The sequence below is a fragment of the Moschus berezovskii genome, chromosome 23 (genome assembly GCF_049115385.1).
Source record: "Moschus berezovskii isolate FMDL1 chromosome 23, NW_MosBer_1.0, whole genome shotgun sequence".
In the NCBI taxonomy this organism is placed as follows: domain Eukaryota; kingdom Metazoa; phylum Chordata; class Mammalia; order Artiodactyla; family Moschidae; genus Moschus; species Moschus berezovskii.
Window position 1 is genome coordinate 42978388 of NC_142482.1, and position 21704 is coordinate 43000091.

General features: G+C 44.0%; 6 protein-coding genes and 1 pseudogene across 7 annotated transcripts; 3 read left to right on the forward strand and 4 right to left on the reverse strand.

Annotated features, from left to right (window-relative positions):
* Positions 1-256: 256 nt before the first annotated feature.
* Positions 257-912, reverse strand: LOC148774196 (histone H3.1). The gene has a single exon (XM_088831342.1). It carries the CDS (start codon positions 734-736, stop codon positions 326-328), a length of 411 nt encoding a protein of 136 aa, XP_088687468.1. The 5' UTR covers positions 737-912; the 3' UTR covers positions 257-325.
* A 466-nt stretch (positions 913-1378) lies between these two features.
* Positions 1379-2143, reverse strand: LOC129543727 (histone H2A type 1-B). The gene has a single exon (XM_055407015.2). It carries the CDS (start codon positions 2035-2037, stop codon positions 1645-1647), a length of 393 nt encoding a protein of 130 aa, XP_055262990.1. The 5' UTR covers positions 2038-2143; the 3' UTR covers positions 1379-1644.
* A 191-nt stretch (positions 2144-2334) lies between these two features.
* LOC129543724 (histone H2B type 1-C/E/F/G/I) lies at positions 2335-6717 on the forward strand. 2 transcript variants are annotated; one of them, XM_055407012.2, is made up of 2 exons: positions 2335-2738; positions 4428-6717. In XM_055407012.2, exons 1-2 carry the CDS (start codon positions 2362-2364, stop codon positions 4444-4446), a joined length of 396 nt encoding a protein of 131 aa, XP_055262987.1. In that variant the 5' UTR covers positions 2335-2361; the 3' UTR covers positions 4447-6717. The 2 variants fall into 2 exon arrangements, with proteins under 2 accessions (XP_055262987.1, XP_088687303.1); XM_088831177.1 differs by lacking the exon at positions 4428-6717 and having other exon boundaries at positions 2335-3756.
* Positions 6718-8748: 2031 nt separating this feature from the next.
* Positions 8749-9209, reverse strand: LOC129543747 (histone H2B type 1-C/E/F/G/I). Its single transcript, XM_055407038.2, has one exon. It carries the CDS (start codon positions 9136-9138, stop codon positions 8758-8760), a length of 381 nt encoding a protein of 126 aa, XP_055263013.1. The 5' UTR covers positions 9139-9209; the 3' UTR covers positions 8749-8757.
* A 366-nt stretch (positions 9210-9575) lies between these two features.
* Positions 9576-13729, reverse strand: LOC129543711 (histone H1.4-like; annotated as a pseudogene).
* Positions 11834-12994, forward strand: LOC129543718 (histone H3.1). Its single transcript, XM_055407005.2, has one exon. The coding sequence runs from the start codon at positions 12392-12394 to the stop codon at positions 12800-12802; it is 411 nt and encodes a 136-aa protein (XP_055262980.1). The 5' UTR covers positions 11834-12391; the 3' UTR covers positions 12803-12994.
* A 3355-nt stretch (positions 13730-17084) lies between the features above and the next one.
* Positions 17085-21700, forward strand: LOC129543750 (histone H4). Its single transcript, XM_088831400.1, has 2 exons — positions 17085-19538; positions 21058-21700. Exon 1 carries the CDS (start codon positions 17237-17239, stop codon positions 17546-17548), a length of 312 nt encoding a protein of 103 aa, XP_088687526.1. The 5' UTR covers positions 17085-17236; the 3' UTR covers positions 17549-19538; positions 21058-21700.
* Positions 21701-21704: the final 4 nt, after the last annotated feature.

Below are 21704 nucleotides of genomic sequence, written 5' to 3' on the forward strand. Positions count from 1 at the left end.
CGCCGACGCCGTTCATCCGGAGGATACCCTGGGTCATATCGAGGCTGGACCCCGATAGGGTGCCATTGCCTTCTCTTATTAACTGCCTCAATTCAGTTCAGTTCAGTCGCTCAGTCGTGTCCATGTCTCTGCGACCCCATGAATCACAGCATGCCAGGCCTCCCTGTCCATCACCAACTCCCGGAGTTCACTCATACTCATGTCCATCGAGCTGGTGATGCCATAGGGAGGTAAAATAAGGGAAAGCATTACAACTGTTTTTATCGACAAGGTAGGTGGCTCTGAAAAGAGCCTTTTTCAGCACAGAGAAAGCAGCAACTTTGGATTACGCCCTCTCCCCCCGGATGCGGCGGGCAAGCTGAATGTCCTTGGGCATGATGGTGACGCGCTTGGCGTGGATGGCACACAGGTTGGTGTCCTCGAAGAGCCCCACCAGGTAGGCCTCGCACGCCTCCTGCAGCGCCATCACGGCCGAGCTCTGGAAGCGCAGGTCGGTCTTGAAGTCCTGCGCGATCTCGCGCACCAGCCGCTGGAACGGCAGCTTGCGGATCAGCAGCTCCGTGGACTTCTGGTAGCGGCGGATCTCGCGCAGGGCCACCGTGCCGGGCCGGTAGCGGTGCGGCTTCTTCACGCCGCCGGTGGCCGGCGCGCTCTTGCGGGCCGCCTTGGTGGCCAGCTGCTTGCGCGGCGCCTTACCACCGGTGGACTTGCGAGCGGTCTGCTTAGTGCGAGCCATGAGGTTAACAGAAAACTGGCCAGGGGAGTGTTATGCTGCTAGTGCTGCTTCTGACCTTATTTATAGGACCAGATCAGTTTGATTCCTAGGTCCCGCGCTGTGATCTAATTGGTTCTCACTTTGCCTTTCGGAGAAATATGATCGGATTTCCTTTAAAGATTAACAGTATAATCGAACTTTTATCCGGAGTCTATAGTCCAGTATAACATGAGTCTATAACAGTAATATAACAGTGGAGTTTCATTTAGTACTGATTTTAATGTAGTTCATTCATTGCATTTTATGAACAGAGAAATAACCAACGGACTAAACATTTCTCATCTCGTCATCCGCAAAATTTAAAAAGCCCGCCCTGACACGCCATTGGCCAGCTATTCTTCCTTTGTTCTCTTGTTTATTTATGTTATACTTTTTTGACAGGAAATTCAACTGACTATACATATATATGTAAAGAGATATACATCGTGTACAGTACACGAAAACCTCTCAATGAGGCATTACGGCCTTGTTATTTACTTACATATACGTCATTCATAGCCTACAAGCCCAAATTTGTGTTCTGATACGGAATTCTCTCAACATGGACACTTTTGAATTTACAAATTATATCTTTATTTATAGACGAGAGTAGAAACCTATTAATGAATTTTTCTAATACTTTATGGCACCTAAGTGATCAATGGCTAACAATTTGGCACCTTCGTGGAAAATATGGGAGATGCTCTTCCCTTTTTAAACACAAAATTTAACACTATAACGGTAAATAGAACCTAGTGAAGATAATGCATTCGTTTTCATTGTAACACGCCTCCTATACTTAAGCATTCCAGCACTTTCCAGAAAAAGTGAGTGGCTCTGAAAAGAGCCTTTGATTTTCAGAACTGGAAATGTAAATCCTGCTACACGTTTCACTTGCCCTTGGCCTTGTGGTGGCTCTCGGTCTTCTTGGGCAGCAGCACCGCCTGGATATTGGGCAGGACACCACCCTGCGCGATGGTCACACGACCTAGCAGCTTGTTGAGCTCTTCGTCGTTACGGATGGCCAGCTGTAGGTGACGCGGGATGATGCGGGTCTTCTTGTTGTCCCGGGCTGCGTTGCCTGCCAGCTCCAGAATCTCGGCGGTCAGGTACTCCAGCACCGCCGCCAGGTACACCGGGGCCCCGGCACCAACTCGCTCGGAGTAGTTACCTTTACGAAGCAGCCGATGCACTCGGCCCACGGGGAACTGGAGTCCGGCCCGCGAGGAGCGGGTCTTCGCCTTGGCACGAGCTTTCCCTCCTTGCTTCCCGCGCCCAGACATGGTAAGCGTTGACCAAATGCAAGACCGCCACAGGAAAAGCAGAAAAGAAGTGAACGATAAGCAGCAAAAAGATGGCAGTTATAGTGCTGGGTGGACTTGCCGCATGCGAGATAGGATTGGTTACAATGTTCTGTTTTGTGTCTAACCAATAAGAAAAGAGTTCTGGTGGAGGTAAATTTACATAATCTCGTCACGAATGCATTGTCAAATCAGATATGAATATTCGTAAACACCTTATTTGCATAGGCTGCCTATAAAAGACGAGATTCTACTTGTAAGCAGCCATTTCAAGATCTTTCTGTGTTCCTTGTTGTTGTTATAGATATGCCTGAACCGGCTAAGTCAGCCCCTGCTCCTAAGAAGGGCTCTAAGAAGGCTGTGACCAAGGCGCAGAAAAAGGATGGTAAGAAGCGCAAGCGCAGCCGCAAGGAGAGCTACTCCGTGTACGTGTACAAGGTGTTGAAGCAGGTCCACCCGGACACCGGCATCTCGTCCAAGGCCATGGGCATCATGAATTCATTTGTCAACGACATCTTCGAGCGCATCGCGGGCGAGGCGTCGCGCCTGGCGCATTACAACAAGCGCTCGACCATCACGTCCAGGGAGATCCAGACGGCCGTGCGCCTTCTGCTGCCCGGGGAGCTGGCCAAGCACGCCGTGTCCGAGGGCACCAAGGCCGTCACCAAGTACACTAGCTCCAAGTAAATATGCTTAGCTGATGTTAAACCAAAGGCTCTTTTCAGAGCCACTTATATTTTCATTTAAGGAGTTGTATACCTTTGTGCTTTAACTGGGCTGGGCATTAAAGTGCAGTTATGTTTGGTGCCTGAGTTAATGCAGTGAGAAGCTTATATTTTGAGAAGAAAGCACTTAACATTTCCTCAAACTTCCGTTCTGTACTAAAAAGATCAGTTTTTTTTTTTTTTGTCTCTTATTTTCATACGGAAAGCAAGGGCCGCTGGCTAGGTGAGGTTAAGAGGGACCTCCTTATCCTACAAATGGTTTGGCATCGTAGTTTCAAGAATTGGTTGTAGTTCCCAGCTTCCCTCAACCTGTTTTTCAGGCCAGATTCTATGTTCCCATATCAGCCTGACCCACAGAGTTAAGATCTTCAACTCTTATCAGACCTCCCCTCCAGAGTTAAAGATGCTCTGCTCTGCCGCCCTCCCTCTTCCCCCCTCCCCGGGCCTGCGTATGGCAGGATCCCTTGATTACCTTTGTAAAAACAACCAATAATTTTCTAGTTTCCTGATGGGACATTGACGTGGTGCCAACCCTCCCTTGATTTAAAGCTTTTCCTTATTTCACTTAGTTTAAAAGTATTCGGCACCTTGATAATCATTGCATTTTCCTTAATCTGGATGTCGGGAGATTTCATAAAAAATGAACAAGAAATTCACCTAGAGATGGAGCCTAATGCTGGGAGAGGAGGTTATGCTTGTAAAGACTTCTTGATGTGTTGAGAGATCTGTAGATGTGAAGCGTTTTTCAATTCTATCTGGACATCTTTGAAAGAACATTGCCTCAGAACAACATTGGCTGGAATTTGAATTTTGTAAATAATCTTTGGTTCTCACAGCCTCAGTTTCCTACTTCAAAAATGAGAATATTATGGGAGTTCCCTGGGTTCTCCAAAGGTTAGGACTCGGCTTTTTCATTGTCTTGGCCTGTTCAGTCCCTGGGAGGCAAACTAAGATCCTGCCAGCCCTGTGGAGCAGCCCCTGCCCTCCCCCCCCCCCCAAAAAAATTATTGTAACCAACTCCATTGACAACACTTCTGTGTGAAAAAAAAAATGCAATAATTATAATAAGCACAAACTTGTTAGATAGATATACAACTCATGAAGTTTTTTATGGACAGTATGAGGTTAATTTTTTCCATCATTCCAACACTTTACATATAATAAAGACAAGTTTTTGAAGTAGCATTATACTCAGAAGTAATAATACTATAAGGAGTGAGGAAAGTTCTGCTCCATGAAATTAGACATTCTTTTGTTCAGTAGGACCCTATGGGGCCTTCTGTGGAAAATTCTTCAAGAGATGGGAATACCAGACCACCTTATCTGCCTCCTGAGAAATCTGTATGCAAGTAAAGAATTAACAGTCTGGACATGGAACAACAGACTGATTCCAAATTGGGAAAGGAGTACAAGGCATCTGGTCCCATCACATCATGGCAAATAGATGGCAAAATAATGGAAACAGAGACAGGCTTTCCTTTCTTTTCTTGGACTCCAAAATCACTGCAGATGGTAACTGCAGCCATGAAATTAAAAGACGCTTACTCCTTGTAAGAAAAGCTGTGACTAACCTAGGCAGCTTATTAAAAAGCAGAGATGTTACTTTGCCAACAAAGGTTCATTTAGTCAAAGCTATGTTTTTTCCAGTAGTCATGTATGGATGTGACAGTTGGAGTATAAAGAAAGCTGAGCGCTGAAGAATCGATGCTTTTGAATTGTGGTGTTGGAGGATACTCTTGGGAGTCCCTTGGACTGCAAGATCAAACCATTCCATGGTAAGGAAAATCAGTCCTAAATATTCAATGGAAGGATTGAAGCTGAAGCTGAAGCTCCAATACTTTGGCCACCTGATGTGAAGCACTGACTCATTTGAAAAGACCGTGATGCTGGGAAAGATTGAAGGAAGGAGTATAGGGCACGACAGAGAATGAGATGGTTTGCTGACATTACGGACTCGATTAACATGAGCTTAAGCAAGCTCAGGGATTTGGTGATGGATAGGGAAGCCTGGTGTGCTGCAGTCCATGGTGTCACAAAGAGTGGAACACAACTGAGCAAATGAGCTGAATTGATGGGGCCTTCCCCCAGAACCTTTGTTTTAGATCCTCTCTAAGGTATCTTCCCTGATAGCTCAGTTGGTAAAGAATCTGCCTGCAATGCAGGAGACCATAGTTTGATTCCTGGGTCGGGAAGATCTGCTGGAGTGGGATAGGCTACTCACTGCAGTATTTTGGCCTGGAGACTTCCATGGACTGTATGGTCCATTGACATGTATATTCCATAGGGTCACAAAGACTTGGACACAACTGAGCGACTTTCACTGAGGTATCAACATTTGATGCAAGCTTCCTGACTTCTTTTGCAGAAGTGAAAACCCTTCCACTGAATGGAAGATGTTAACTACTTCATGACCATGACCACCTAGCTCCATGCCTCCTGGAGCCTAAAGTGAAGTGAAGAGGCTCAGTCATGTCTGACTCTTTGTGACCCTGTGGACTGTAGCCTAACAGGCTCCTCCATCCATGGGATTCTTCAGGCAAGAATACTGGAATGGTCGCCATTTCCTTCTCCAGGAGATCTTGAACCAGGGATCAAACCCGTGTCTCCTGCATTGCAGGCAGACGCTTTACCCTCTGAGCCACCAGGGAAGCCTGGAACCTAAGATCTGATCAATTTAACACTTGTAACACCATCCTGTTACTTTTTATAAGTCAGTGAGAAAAATTTGTATAATCTAATCAGTACCCTGGGAGACCACTTCCCTCAGCCAGCTTTTAAAAACCCTTCCAGGAGCTTGAGGCTTTTTAGGGCCTGAACCACCTCTCATTGCAAGGCTTTAGAATAAGCCTTTGTCTATTCCCAACACCAATCTTTCAGTTTGGCCTCACTGTGCGTTGGGCACAGGAGACCGAATTAATATTTCTGCTGTTAAAACCTAGACACCCTAGCTACAAAAGGAAATGTAAACTGTTGCTGTTAAATTAATGTCAAAATTATGTGAGTCTGCAGCATTTAGGAAGCATTTACTAGTATCTATAGTCATTTTCATATTTACCCTTCTAAATTTCAGATATGTAGTTATAATCTTAAAGAACATCATTGAATAAGCACATCAATCAATAATTGTTAAACATGTAGGTGCATTAATTTTTGGTTGGTGGTCTGAGAAATTGCCACAATTATAGTGGCTTAAAATAATACATTTATAAGTTTATGGTTCTTTAGATCAGCATTCAGAAATGAATCTCACTGAGGTAAAATCAAACTGTCACAGAGCTGTGGCCTTTAAAAGTGAACCCATTTCCATGACTTTTGCAACACCTGGAGTGTTGTCTTTTTTCCTTTGCTCATGACACCTTTCCTAGATTTCAAAGTAAGCAATATCTGGCCAAATCATTTTCATGCTGCCTTCTCTCTGGATATGCACTCTGATTCCCTCTTCCATTTATAAGGGCCCTTGTATTATATTAGGATCACTTGGGTTTTCTAGGATAACCTTCTATGTATTTATTTGGCCTCACCACCCAGCATGTGGGATCTTAGTTTACCAACTAGGCATCAAACCCCTGAACCCTGCAATGGAAGCATGGAACCCTAACCACTAGGATAGCCCTATTTAAAGTCAAATTATTAGTAACCTAAATGGCATGTGCAACCTTAATTCCCATTTGTTATGTGACCCAACATATTCATAGACTACAGAGATTAAAAGGTAGACAAAATTGCGGAGGCATCATTGTATTTAGCACAGTAAGTGACAGTATTTTTAAAATTTGACAGAATTCTATATATTTTGCTTTTGGCAGGAGGAAGAACATATGGACACACTATTGTATGTAATTTCAGGGAGTTCATATACTCCACTAAAGCTCATGTAGTAGACCTGGTTTAGATATTTACTCCTGGGACTACAGAAAGCAAAAATTGTCTATTTATAATAATATGAAGTCTTAAGTACATCTATATGGTTTAGATTTCATTCTTTCAGTATATATATATAATATATATATTTATATTTATTATTTAAATATATATAATAAATATATATATGTTGTTGCTTTTGTTCTTTATGTATATTGTGTTATTTGAATGTTTGCATACATTTTTGTGTATGCTGTGTTGTAAATTTAAGTGTTGTGCTTTGAGTGGGAAACCTGCGATTCATGAAAGTAATTTCCACAATTTTATAGGCTATTATGACCTTTTTACTACTAGGGTTGAAATCCTAAAGTATTTTAAAATACACTCCTAGCATTTGTTCAATATTGGATGTCATTTATAGCAGTTTATAACCTTAAGCAGGTTTGTAAATGGGGCTTCTCTGGTGGCTCAGCAATACAGAATCCACCTGCAAGGCAGGAGACTTGGGAGAGGAGGGTTGGGTCTCTGGTCTTGGAAGAACCCCTGGAGGAAGGCATGGTAACCCACTCCAGTACTTTTGCCTGGAGAATCCCATTCACAGAAGAGCCTAGTGGGCTACAGTCCAGAAGGTCGCAAAGAGACACGACTGAAGTGCCTGAGCACACACACTCCCAGGTTTGTAATTATGAGAAAGGGTAAATTATAATGACTATTATGTATGTGTTCACATGACAGGAGAGTGGTGGTACCTGGAATGATGCATGAATTGTTTTTCCATTAATTTTTTTTTTTTGCTGACTGAGATGAAAACAATCATGAAATCCACCTTGGGAGAAAGTAACATGGTTTAAGGGAGAGGATGAACCAAAATACCTTCTGGGCATTTCTTTCCTGAACTGCCAGTGTTATGAATCCCAATATGGCAGTTTGGCAATAGTCTAACTTTTCATTAGAGAAACCTTGGACAAATTCTCTTTACAACTAAATGGCCCTATTCTGCAAACGGTGATACTCACTTTTCAACCACTGAGTTCATTAATTGCCCTGTTCCCATTAATATTTTGAAAAGTTACGTTGCTTAAAGCAAATGAATACATGTACATTTTCTTACCACAACACTAATAGAAGAAGCATTGCATTACATCCCCCATATGGCACATGCCACATGGTCAGCCTGCTCATGGTGTCACAGCCAGGACCACACAGGGCGCCTCCTGCGGGAGAAGCTGGTGGGTGGGTTCTGCATCCAAGCCTCCAGATCGGGCAGGCCAGGCCTTCCCCCGCCACGCTCTGCTTCCTTGACTGGAAAGGGCCCAGAACTGCCTCCCAGTTGCTGTACTGGTTGGAAATTTGGGGTTTGAGGTGGGGTTGCTGGGTGAGGTGAGGGTGGGAGCTTTAGCTCTCTACTGCTCAGCAAGACCTTTCAGCGCCTGGACACTCCGGGACTGGGAAGCCTGCCGGTACTGGGATTGTGAGCAGGTGCTGCTCCCCACCAAATCACATCTCCTCACCTGTAGAATGAATGCGTACACTAGCCCCCAAGAGACTGCAGCAGACACCGGTGGCTCCCCGCTTACCCTGGTCAGCCTGTCACAGGCTCTGCCCACACCTGGTATGTCTCCCCCCACTGCATGCAGTTTGGTTGGTCTGGTGTTTGGAACCGCTCGGCCCTGCGTCCTGTACGCTCCGATAACCTTGTCCACTACGGACCTGGCAAGCTCACCTTGTACTGATACAAAGGCAGCATTGTAAAACTAAAGTTGCCCTTTTCATGAATTGTTTGTAAGGCACACTAACACACCAGTTCAGATGATACTTGCATGTCCACACTTGGCTAGCCTTGAACTAGTGAGCAGTGAAAGGATTAAAACAAAAAGAAAAACAAAAAACCATGCTACTACTAACCTAGAGTAAAAGAAGATTATTGTGCTTTCAACCGAATGGTCTGTGTATAGGCAGTGTTAGCACCACAGAGCAACGAGCTGCTTTGGTCAAAATAATGGCAAGAAAAATCAATTTTGGCAACCGATAGTTGTTACAACGCTTCTACTGAAAAAGTGGGTGGCTCTTAAAAGAGCCTTTGGAATCAAATATGAAAAACGCCCCTTTGTCGGGATCACTTGGAGCTGGTGTACTTGGTGACGGCCTTGGTGCCCTCGGACACCGCATGCTTGGCCAGCTCCCCGGGCAGCAGCAGGCGCACGGCCGTCTGAATCTCCCTGGATGTGATGGTCGAGCGCTTGTTGTAATGGGCCAGGCGCGACGCCTCCCCCGCGATGCGCTCGAAGATATCGTTGACGAAGGAGTTCATGATGCCCATGGCCTTGGACGAGATGCCGGTGTCCGGGTGGACCTGCTTCAGCACCTTGTACACGTACACGGAGTAGCTCTCCTTCCGGCTGCGCTTGCGCTTCTTGCCGTCCTTCTTCTGGGCTTTAGTCACCGCCTTTTTAGAGCCCTTTTTAGGGGCAGGAGCGGATTTGGCTGGTTCAGGCATAGCTAACAAACTGCACAACTTCGAATCAAAATAAAAAGTGTGCTACTATTATATTGGTCCTGTATTTGTAGAAGTAGAATGCAAATATGGTATGTAAAATTGTGCACTCTGATTGGATAAGTTTTGCTAGTTAGTATGGCGGTATGCAAATTATGTGCCATCAGTTTTCATTTTTAATTGGTTGCTACCTTTAAGACACTTTAGCCAATGAAACGGCGTAACTTACAATTCGGCTTACAAGTATAATTGCCTCTGATTTGCTAATATAATTCGTGTTCCTTTTTCTTTTTCTTTGCTCGTTGTGTTGGTTAGACTGTTAAAATGTCTGGACGCGGAAAACAAGGTGGCAAGGCTCGGGCTAAGGCCAAGACCCGCTCTTCGCGGGCTGGACTTCAGTTTCCCGTGGGCCGAGTGCACCGTCTGCTTCGGAAAGGGAACTATGCCGAGCGGGTCGGGGCGGGCGCGCCGGTGTACTTGGCGGCGGTGCTGGAGTATCTGACCGCCGAGATCCTGGAGCTGGCGGGTAACGCGGCGCGGGACAACAAGAAGACCCGCATCATCCCGCGTCACCTGCAGCTGGCCATTCGCAACGACGAGGAGCTCAACAAGCTACTGGGCAAAGTCACCATCGCTCAGGGCGGCGTCCTGCCCAACATCCAGGCCGTGCTGCTCCCTAAGAAGACCGAGAGCCACCATAAGGCCAAGGGCAAGTAAACTGGAATATTCCGAGTTCTTGTTCCTTGAGCATTCAATCTTAGCCAAAGGCTCTTTTCAGAGCCACCCACGTATTCATTAAAAGGGCTTACATTTTTTTTTTTAGACCGAATGCTTTTCAGTATTTACACTTTGAAACGCCAAACAAATCACCCAATTTAAAGTTCGAAAGAAAAAAAATTCTCTGCTATGTATATGATCTACAGAAGCCTTGTGTAACAAGTAACTTAAATTGATCAATTCAGCCGGTCCTCAGGGTTGTAAATCTTGAGAAAATGAAGAGTAGATACTGAAAGTTGACATGGAGATATAGTGACCTACAGTTGTTAAAGGCACTCTTTTAGTACTACCCCTTGTTGAATGGAATTTGTTTTGCATTCTAATGGGACAAATTGATCTGCAATTAACACTTTGGCTTTAAATAGTCAGTCTCTACTAAGCTGGGCCCTAGTTAATTGTGAATAAACATACAATATTGCATAGCCTGGAGCTAAAATTCCTTTAGGTAGGGATTAATGCAGGGTCACCTTGAGTTCAAGGAGCAAACAGTTACACTTGGGTTAATACAATAGGAAGTGTGAAATTATTTCAGGGTTAATGGTTTTAGTGCGTTCTTGAAAATTCCTTACAAAGAAATATTAAGAATCTCTAATAAGAGTTGAACCCTGCACAGGCCCCAGTCTGTCTGTGGTTTGGGGTTGCTATATGTTTCAGGAAACAGCTTTTCTCCCGTGAAGACAAAGCCCTCTTCTTTGATAAGAGTATCTAACACAGTTGGGTTTCACATCTTCTAGGTAGAGAAGTTCAGAGATTGAGACCTGGGCTTTCATTTGAGGTAGAGGTAACCAGACAATCCAGATTGGGATGTAGTTACCCACAGAATGTTTCACTGTTAACCCAGTCTGGATTAGTGGCAGTTATAGTAGCTGTCTCCTTAATAGCTTCTAAAAGGTGTTATGTCTTTCTAGAAGGTGTCTTTCCTCTCCCTTTTCCCCATATCTTAGAGATATAATCAGATCACAACCTATATGGGTGTAAAACCTGAAACATTTATGTATCATTAATATACATTGTACTGTAATTCTAGGGATTCCTTTCTCCTATAGCCACAGCTCTCACTCCAAGTAAAAAATTGACACTGGTACATGATGGCTTGGAATGAACTGCAAGAGTCCATCCAGTGACTGCCAAGGGAAAGCCATTTAGGTCTTATGGGGAAGTTAGAGAAAGGTGTGTTCAGGGGGCCTGGTTTGGGGGTTACAATAAATTTTCAGGCATCTTTCCAACTTCTGCTTTCATATGATCTCTGAACCCCTAAAGTGATGGTTCTCAATCCTATCACATCCAACACTCTTCCTTAACAAATACTGTAACTACGCCTTTTCCTATACTTATACTGACGTGGAATTTATAGATAATATAATCTACCAATACATATCTTAACTGTAATATAAAAAAGAAAACAAAAGGATTTTGTTAAAAGAGTTCAAAAAGAGAAATGTAGAAATTGATGCAAAATTAGTCTTGGACTGCAAGGAGAGCCAACCAGTGCATTCAAAAGGAGATCAATCGTGGGTGTTCATTGGAAGGACTGATGCTAAAGCTGAAACTCCAATACTTTGGCCACCTCATGCGACGAGTTGACTCACTGGAAAAGACTGATGCTGGGAAGGATTGGGGGCGGTAGGAGAAGGGGATGAGAGAGAATGAGATGGCTGGATGGCATCACCGACTCCACGGACATGACTTTGAGTGAACTCAGGGAGTTGGTGATGGACAGGGAGGCCTGGCGTACTGTGATTCATAGGGTCGCAAAGAGTCGGACACTTCTGAGCGACTGAAATGAACGGAACCTTGAATGAGGATATAAAAATCACTTGACCAATCACGTGCAATATACGCCTTTTCAGAAAGTGATCTAAAGAAAGCCAGTCTCAGGTGCCAAATTTAAAAAAATTTATTCCACGAACAACATTGCTGCTGCTGCTACTAAGTCGCTTCAGTCGTGTCCGACTTTGTGCGACCCCATAGACGGCAGCCCACCAGGCTCCGCCGTCCCTGGGATTCTCCAGGCAAGAACAATGGAGTAGGTTGCCATTTCCTTCTCCAGCGCATGAAAGTGAAAAGTGAAAGTGAAGTCGCTCAGTAGTGTCCGACTCTTCGCGACCCCATGGACTGCAGTCCACCAGGCTCCTCTGTCCATGGAATTTTTCAGGCAAGAGTACTGGAGTGGGTTGCCATTGCCTTCTCCACGAACAACATTAAGCATTGTGATAATTTGTGTTAAATGCTGCGGAGAAAAGCCACAGAACATTGTAAAGAAACGGCATAACGAGACGGAGGCGAGAAAGGATTGAAAACAGCCATTCAAAAGAAGGCACACGTCATCGGGAAGTCAACTTGTCTACCAATACCTTCACTACGAGCCGTAAGGAACAATTGACTTGTCCAATCAGAACCGGACTCTCTTTATATATACTGGAAGAAAGGGGCAGGGCTTCGTTTTTCCATCAGTTAGCTGCTTTTGGGAAAATCTGTTATGGCTCGCACTAAGCAGACCGCTCGCAAGTCCACCGGCGGTAAGGCGCCGCGCAAGCAGCTGGCCACCAAGGCGGCCCGCAAGAGCGCGCCGGCCACCGGCGGCGTGAAGAAGCCGCACCGCTACCGGCCCGGCACGGTGGCCCTGCGCGAGATCCGCCGCTACCAGAAGTCCACGGAGCTGCTGATCCGCAAGCTGCCGTTCCAGCGGCTGGTGCGCGAGATCGCGCAGGACTTCAAGACCGACCTGCGCTTCCAGAGCTCGGCCGTGATGGCGCTGCAGGAGGCGTGCGAGGCCTACCTGGTGGGGCTCTTCGAGGACACCAACCTGTGTGCCATCCACGCCAAGCGCGTCACCATCATGCCCAAGGACATTCAGCTTGCCCGCCGCATCCGCGGGGAGAGGGCCTAGATGTTTCTCCCCCGATCAGTACCAACTTTCAACCCAAAGGCTCTTCTCAGAGCCACCACTTTTTCTGTGAAAGAGTTGTTTACTGGTATCTCCATTTCGAGGGAAGAGAGAACTACTTCCTCCGAAGGCCCCGTGCCTCAGACGAAAGTGGTGCAAGCTCTTTAAGATGAGTTGGGTGGCTCTGAAAAGAGCCTTTGAGAATCTAATCCTTTTGTTCTCCTACTTTCTGGGGGTCGCCTTTTTCGGCTTGACCGATTTAGGCTTGGCTACCTTGGGTTTATTAACTTTAGCCTTGACTGGACTCTTGGTCGCCTTGGTCTTGGCTGTCTTCACCTTTTTCGGGCTCTTGACCACTTTCTTCGCCCCAGTAGGCTTTGCCTTCTTCAAGGTCTTCTTAGCGGTTTTCTTCGGGGTGGCCGCGCCCGTGGCTTTCTTGGGCTTCTTAGCCGCCCCCGCAGCCTTCTTGGGCTTGGCCGCGCCCGCCTTCTTCGCCTTGGGCTTGGCCTCCCCGGTGGCCGCCGCCTTGTTGAGCTTGAAAGAGCCGGAAGCCCCGGTGCCCTTGGTCTGCACTAGGGTGCCCTTGCTCACCAGGCTCTTGAGACCCAGCTTGATGCGGCTGTTGTTCTTCTCCACATCGTAGCCGGCGGCCGCCAGTGCCTTCTTAAGCGCAGCCAGAGACACGCCGCTGCGCTCCTTGGAGGCGGCGACAGCCTTGGTGATGAGCTCGGACACCGAGGGACCGGATGACTTGCGCTTCGCGGCACCGGTGGACTTGCGGGCCTTCTTCTTCACAGGTGTCTTCTCCGCAGAAGAAGGAACAGGAGCAGGAGGCGGGGCAGGTGCAGTTTCAGACATGATTGTCGGTTTGGTTGCCTAACAGTAAAAAATAAAGTCTCAGAGCCGAGTAGCGAGGCCTCAGAGCGTCTCTGTATTTATACGCACAGCGCCACTGCTCGCTGATTGGTTCCCAACTGTCTTCATCTTGACAGCAACCGAGTCTCAGGTCTGTCCCCGAATTGTGTTTGTTACATTTCAAGAAAGCAAAAAATAAAAAATTTCTTGTGGAGGCATCACACCAAGTATATTCTACAGTGAACCAGGACACCTCAAGGTTTGAGAGTTTTGTGGTTACTTCCTCCAGTTTTTATCATCTTGTTCAAAGCTTTTTTCAAAAGCCCCCAACATTCATGTAGATTCAGAGGTCAGAGGGACAACTTTTTGATTTTCTTTTAAAATACAAATCTTCTCTTTGTGTCTTCAATAACATGCTCTCAAGTGACATTCTATAGATTTTTGGCTTTTCATGCCTTCAACACTGGCTTGATTCTTATTGAGTTTTTGCCCAGAAAATCTGTTTCATATGAGGAGAAATAACACAGACTCTTTCACTTCTCTACAAAAAGCTGTAGTAAATGCTCCTTGGAATAGTAGCAATATCTGATTAAAAAAAGTCATTATTTAGTTTGAAAACGTTTTATCATAGCTTCTTGTGACTATTTAGAGGGTTAGTTAATTTGGGGAATTGGGGCATTCAAAATTTATATAGGAAAACGGCAAAAGCAATAACCAATGATCATCTTGTCATGATAGTTGTGCTTGGGTTGCACTAGCTGATGGCAGAGAAGATCCATGTATAGACTGCTTTATAGGTTTTAAAAAATATTTCATTTACCTTGATTTTACTAAGAAGGATCATTTATTAAAATGTCCACAAGCTCTTGAGTTCTGAGTTCTGTCATGCTTCTGGAAGATAACTTTGGGAAAGTAACAGAATTAAGGAATATACACATGCACAACACTCACACACATACATAATTTCCTTAAGAGAGGGAAATTTAAAAGCATTTATATTCACTACTATGTTTCTTACTTAATTGAGGATATAAGTTTATAAGAAACACATATAGGTTATACTTTCTGTTCACTAGGAAATGGATTGATGGTAAAAAGTAAAATGAGCTTTGATTTTCTTCTTCACTCCTCAGACTACGTCTTGAACATATTATGTTAATTTTTAAGCAGCCATGGACTTCTTTGTATTTCTGATAAAGCTTATGAGCCCCTTTCCAGAATAGTACTTTTTAGTGCCTAAGTTAATATACATAGGATTACAATGGAAAAGTTGTATTAAAATATCATTATCAAATTTATTAAAAAATCCAAATTGTGAGGTATGCATGTGTTCTTCTTTATGAATTCACTACATAACAAGATTACCCATATGACCAAGTTTAGAAGGTGTAATATATTTAAACAATATGAGAGATGGAGATTGACAGCTGCAACTGCAACTTGATATGAGTATAACTCAGGTCCTGTCACCCACACTGTTTGTTGCCTGCATTCAGAATAGGAGGAAATGCTAAGGTTTGGTTGTAGTATAATAAAAATAAAGTTGGAGTTTTTGTTCTATACAATGATCTGAATCCATCTATATGTCCCAGGTTAAGATGGTGATTGCAGCCATGAAATTAAGAAGATTACTCCTTGGAAGGAAAATTATGACCAACCTAGACAGCATATTAAAAAACGGAGACATTACTTTGCCAACCAAGGTCCGTCTAGTCGAGGTTATGGTTTTTCCAGTGGTCAGGTATGGATGTGAGAGTTGGACTGTGAAGAAAGCTGATGGCCAAAGAATTGATGCTTTTGAACTGTGGTGTTGGAGAAGACTCTTGAGAGTCCCTTGGACTGCAAGGAGATCCAACCAGTCCATTCTAAAGGAGATCAGTCCTGGGTGTTCATTGGAAGGACTAATACTAAAGTTGAAACTCCAATACTTTGGCCACCTCATGAAAAGAGTTGACTCATTGGAAAAAACTCTGATGCTGGGAGGGATTGGGGGCAGGAGGAGAAGGGGACGACAGAGAATGAGATGGTTGGATGGCATCATCGGCTCTATGGACATGAGTTTGGGTAAACTCCAGGAGTTGGTGATTGACAGGGAGGCCTGGTGTGCTGCGATTCATGGGGTCACAGAGAGTCAGACACGGCTGAGCGACCAAACTGAACTGAACTGAAGAACTCTATTCTGGAATTTGTTTCTGTGCACTGTAGACTCATGGAGTAGCTTTGATAATCTTGGTTGTCCTCACAGACCATCTGTTCTGTCCCGTCGCTCAGTCGTGTCCGACTCTATGCGACCCCATGGACTATAGCCTACCAGGCTTCTCCATCCATGGGATTCTCCAGGGAAGAATACTGGAGTGGGTTACCATTTCCTTCTCCAGGGGATCTTCCCGACCCAGGGATCGAACCCTGGTCTCCCGCATTGGAGGCAGAAGCTTTAACCTCTGAGCCACCAGGGAAGCCCAATAGAGCTTTGATAAACTTGGTCCTCCTCACAGATCATGAAGAAAAAGGGGGAAAAAAAAATCTAAGTCATCTGGAACTCAAAGGCATTAACCATTCATTAAATCTTTTTGTGGGTTTCCTTGGTGGCTCAAACAGTAAAGGAACTGCCTGCAATGTAGGCGACTGGGACTTGATCTATGGGTGGGGAAGATCTGGAGGAGGGAATGGCTACCCACTCTGGTATTCTTGCCTGGAGAATTCCATGGAAGGAGGAGGCTGGTGGGCTACAGTCCATGGGATCACAAAGAGTCAGAACAGAGCAACTAACACATTAAAAAAAAAAAAAATCTTCCAAATTTTTATGTTATTTTGTGGACTCCTCAAAGGAAGGTTTTAGTAAATTACTTTAGACTTTCGCTTTAGAGGCATGAATTTTGAGTGGAGGATACTGTAATATGTCATAATAAATAATGCTGAGTAATTCCTTATTTGCAGATGTTTTTACAAAGTTTTATTATCTCTTTTAAATTTTAGTGCTCTATAATTTACGCTTTCTTATACATTTAAAAGGAAACCAGCTTGCAGACAAAGAATGTGGTTACAGATATAATGCAGATACAACCTGTCTGTAAATTAATTTATAATCATACCACAAATTTTAGGCTTACAGTCCAATAAATGTTTTTAAATTCATTTTCGGATATACATATTTATAAATCTCCAGTGCAGCACTCAATGGATTTGTTTAAATCCGTAGTTAAAGCACTTCATAAAGGACAATAACATGTGTTATCTGATTATTTCATATTCTAGGAAGTTTGAAGAACAAGTATCAGGCTTTTTTTGGAAAAGTGTATGGACTGTTGCCTCACTTAATGACTCCCCGTTTTGTATGCACGCACAAACATAGGTATCCATAAATAGAAAAAAATTTATATTCCATCTCCATGATCCAGTCTTTGCAGGCGCCTTGCATAGCTGCTAAAGCTGTGACCAAGCGACAAATAAGCGAAGGGCGGGAACTGAATGTGGTTACCGCCCCTGTTCTTGCCGTTTTCAAACAGGTCCGGTCAGTTACTATAAAGGCTCTAAGAAGGCGTACTTAATCCTGCTCGTTGTTGTTCAATCTGCGGCTTAATAATGTCTGGTCGTGGTAAAGGTGGAAAGGGGCTCGGGAAAGGTGGTGCTAAACGCCACCGTAAAGTTCTGCGAGATAATATCCAGGGCATCACTAAGCCCGCCATTCGTCGCCTGGCCCGTCGTGGTGGTGTTAAACGGATCTCTGGCCTCATCTATGAGGAGACTCGAGGGGTGCTGAAGGTGTTCCTGGAGAACGTGATCCGGGACGCCGTCACCTACACCGAGCACGCCAAGCGCAAGACTGTCACCGCCATGGACGTGGTCTACGCGCTCAAGCGCCAGGGCCGCACTCTCTACGGCTTCGGAGGCTAAGTTCCAGGCAGCCATTTGGCATAGCCAAAACCAAAGGCCCTTTTTAGGGCCACTTAACCCACTCACTTAAAAGAGTTTTGCGCTTTATGGTGTAATACAATGGCGTTTAGGCTGCTACTGTTTTCTGTCAATAAATAGGCTTACATTGACTTACGATTTTTTCCTCCCTGTGTTTCAGGTTAGTTGCAGATTACCAGAGCTGATCAATAACCTCAGGTTGAACTTCTGTTTAATGGACTTGAACTGTATGTATATTTAGCGGGTAGCGGTAAAGAGGCCAGCTCAGTGCGGTAGACACTTTGCACAGCCGTTAGTGAAGAGCTGAAAGGTGTCTAGAAACAAAAGGTAAAATTTAATACTAGGTAAACTGAAAAATCTTCATAGGCATTTTTGAACTGAAGATATTAAAACAGCATGCCTTTTCGGACATAACAATGAAGGGGTGTGTGACTGATCATAAAATATTTTGAAGGCTGTTAAATTCTAGAGAAAACTTGGTAATTAAGATTGTAAATCGACTGTGTATATTATATAAATATATAGAGAGTAGTTAGGGTTCTTTCTTGAGTTTTAAAGTGGAACGGAGACAGACTGAGTTGTGTCTGCTTCTCTGAACTGTCCTCCCATCCCAAAGGATCTCTTACTCGAACCTTTCATTAAAGTTGATATAAGTGCTTCATATAAAAAAACAGGTTTATGTTCCCACTCCAGTATTGTTACCTGGAGAATCCCCATGGACGGAGGAGCCTGGTGGGCTACAGTCCATGGGGTTGCAAAGTGTTGGACACCACTGAGCAACTAAGCACTCTACACACATTTACCAAGTCGTTATTATGTTGGCCCTAAATATTTATAGTTTAAATATTTAATAATCTAGTCCCTGGGATTGCAAGGAGATCCAACCAGTCCATCCTAAAGGAGATCAGTCCTGGGTGTTCATTGGAAGGACTGATGTTGAAGCTGAAACTCCAATACTTTGGCCATTTGATGTGAAGAGCTGATTCATTTGAAAAGACCCTGATGCTGGGAAAGATTGAGGGCAGGAGAAGAAGGGGACAATAGAGGATGAGATGGTTGGGTGGCGTCATCGACTCGATGGACATGGGTTTGGGTGGACTCCGGGAGTTGGTGATGGAAAGGGAGGTCTGGTGTGTTGTGGTTCATGGGGTTGCAAAGAGTCGGATATGAATGAGCGACTGAACTGAACTGAATCTATGCCATTGAGTAAATAGTTTATTAGGTTTTCAAGAAACAATCTCAAACCCCTCTTCAGAGATAAAAAGGAGAAGTAAAACTTGTGCACAGGGATGCTATTCTTTTTCTCTCTCATTTGATAAGTCATTTAAACCTCTGTATGACTCTGTTTCCTTATCTGTAAAATGAAGATAACTTTAATTCCTATCTTATTGTTTCGGGGATGAATGACATTAAATACTTGTTCATATTTTGGCCACAGACTGTCACATGGTAAATGCTCTTATGTTTTGGCTGTTGTTATTTGCATTATTGGTATTCTTATTTCTCATGACATCAAAGAGACATGGAGAAAAAGAAAGTGGCATTTGAACCATGATGACATACACTTGAAGTCTTGAATAATCATTTTCTATATTTGTCGTGTTTGGCAAATTGCTAACCACTGTTCCCTTATCTGTTATGAAGGAGTAACTTCAGATTTTTGTGAGGATTGAGTGAAACAACCAAGACTATGTTTATGTATATGTTCAAAAATATAGTTCATATATGTTCTTAAGAAATTGAAAGTGTACAAATGGAAGTTCTTTTGGATGTAAACATAAAAAAACCAAACAATTCCAGATAATTAAAACTTTCTAGAAAGTCAAATTTGCTGACCACATTCAAGGAATTACTGAATACTTAGGTCTTTTTATTCAGCCCCCCTTTTTTTTTCAATTTTAGGAAAATAAATCTTATTAATCTGGGTGGACCGATGCCTACATCAATCAAATATGATGACTGAAGATAGAAGGTAACAAGATAATGGGCACACATGGACTCCGTCCTAAGTAGAGTTGTTTCCAGGCCATAAACTCATGTTTATCACCCAGAAACTCCGGTGTTCGCTTTTTCTTCACCATATATTATATGTTCTCAAAACCTACTATGTAAAGAGCATCTTTATTTGCTGGGCACTTTTTTTGTAAGCCAAGTTCTCACATCTCCCCAGAGCTAATGAAACAAGAAACTTTGGGAATGGGCCCAGCAATCTATCCTTTAACAAGTCATCTGGGTGATTCTGATGGATAGTCAAGTTCTTTATAGATTCAGTACATAATTCAGCTCTTGGGACTTGAATGTACAATGAATTTGGTGGATGTACCTTCTATCTGTCTAGAAGGTTCTTACATCAGGCAGTGTATGTGCCATCTCAAAGGTCATTTGCCCTCTTTCCTTACTAATACAACCTCCATTTTTTTTAAGGTCTCCATTTTCTCCCTGCCTTGTGCTCCAGGGAAAGCAGAATCCCTCTCAGGCTCAGGAATGGGGTTCTGATTCCACCCAAGTCCCTCAGTATTGATTAATTTGAGTGGGGAGGTGAGGGTGGGTATACAACCAGTTGTTTGTGTCTCTGAGAACCTTAAACAGTGGAGTCCAGCTTCCCCTAGAATGTAGTCATTAGGCTGAAACTGGAGTTGCTGGTCAATAAACTGTGTATATGCTGGGGATGGATGTGGAATCAGGAACATTTCAGGCAAAGAATAATTGCAGAGGTCTGGAGGCTGGAGAAACAGGCCCACAGTTTAAAGGATGTAGGGGAAGGAGGGTGGTGGGAACAAAACCAAAAAATAATGAAGAAACACAAAACAAAATAGAGAAAAACAAAATCCTTTGAGTGTGGGTTGGAGAGAGATGAGGGCCAGAGTTTGCAGGACTTGTGGCCATAGCATAGATTTTTTTGATTTCTGTGAGATGGGGGATCATCCAAAGGCTGTGAGCCGGTAAAAACAAAAACAAAAATGAAACATAAAGCCCCCCACGGTGACTCTGGAATAGAAACCAAATTCACTATGGACAGAAGAGTTTGAGTATCACCTCAAACTCAAAGAAAGGTGATCAGAATCAGTCCAAGTGCGATTGTAATTTGGCAACCTGAAAATTACCTGGTTTGTATCCTTGCGGTTATTTTTTTACCTTTTTGAGACAATAAAAGGGAGCTCGGATAGACTGGCCAGGGAGGCCGCTTAGGATTGTTTCTAAAAGAAAATAATAGCAGTTCTTGGGTGGATTTGGCATTTCCATGTGTGGGTAAGGTGCCCTTAACCGAACCCTTCATTCCTAACTTCCAAAAGGACGCCTCTACCTTGCAGTTTCCGGAGAAATGAGGAAGAGCCCTGCCTTTTATTTTTCGGGATTTATTCTCTTGAGCATAAACCGTAGGCTTTCAAACCTCGGTGTTCGGCTCAGAACGTTAAAAAGCATATTTACATTCACAGTTCTCCTTGTTTGCTTTCGAGCCGGCCCTGAGGACCCCTTTTCTTTGTCACCAGGATCGCTGCCTTTTCTGAACTGCCCACGGGGAGGAATGGAAGCAGAATAGGGGGATGGGCTCGGAAGATCGAGTGACTAGACGGACTGGAGATTGTTAAGAGACAGGTTTCATAGTATGTGGCCGCACCAGTAAGAAGACTGAGTCGGCTGAACACAGAATTCTGTGAACTTTTCATGTCTAGTGGGATGATTGTATTCTTAAAAAAAAAAAAAAAATCCAATGACGAGAGCCTCTTTAAAATCCAAGAGGAATATAAAACAAAATAAAAATAACTATTGTTCCCTTACTGGAGAGACGCAGCCACCAAACATGTAAAGAATCTTAGATAAAATGCTTAGCCAGAACTCGAAAGCCCTAGACAAAGGGTTAGGGGTAGGCGAGAGGGAGTAAAAGGAATTAGTAGTAGTGAAAGTCACTCAGTCGTGTCCGACTCTTGCAACCCCATGGACTGTAGCCCGCAAGGTTCCTCTTTCCATGGGATTCTCCAGGCAAGAATACTGGAGTGGGTTGCCATTTCCTTCTCCAGGGGACCTTCCCGATCCAGAAATCGAACCCATGTCTCCCTCATTGCGGGCAGATTCTTGACCGACTGAGCTAGAAGGGAAGCCGTGGAATCACACAAAAGAACCTGGGTGGAGACCCGCA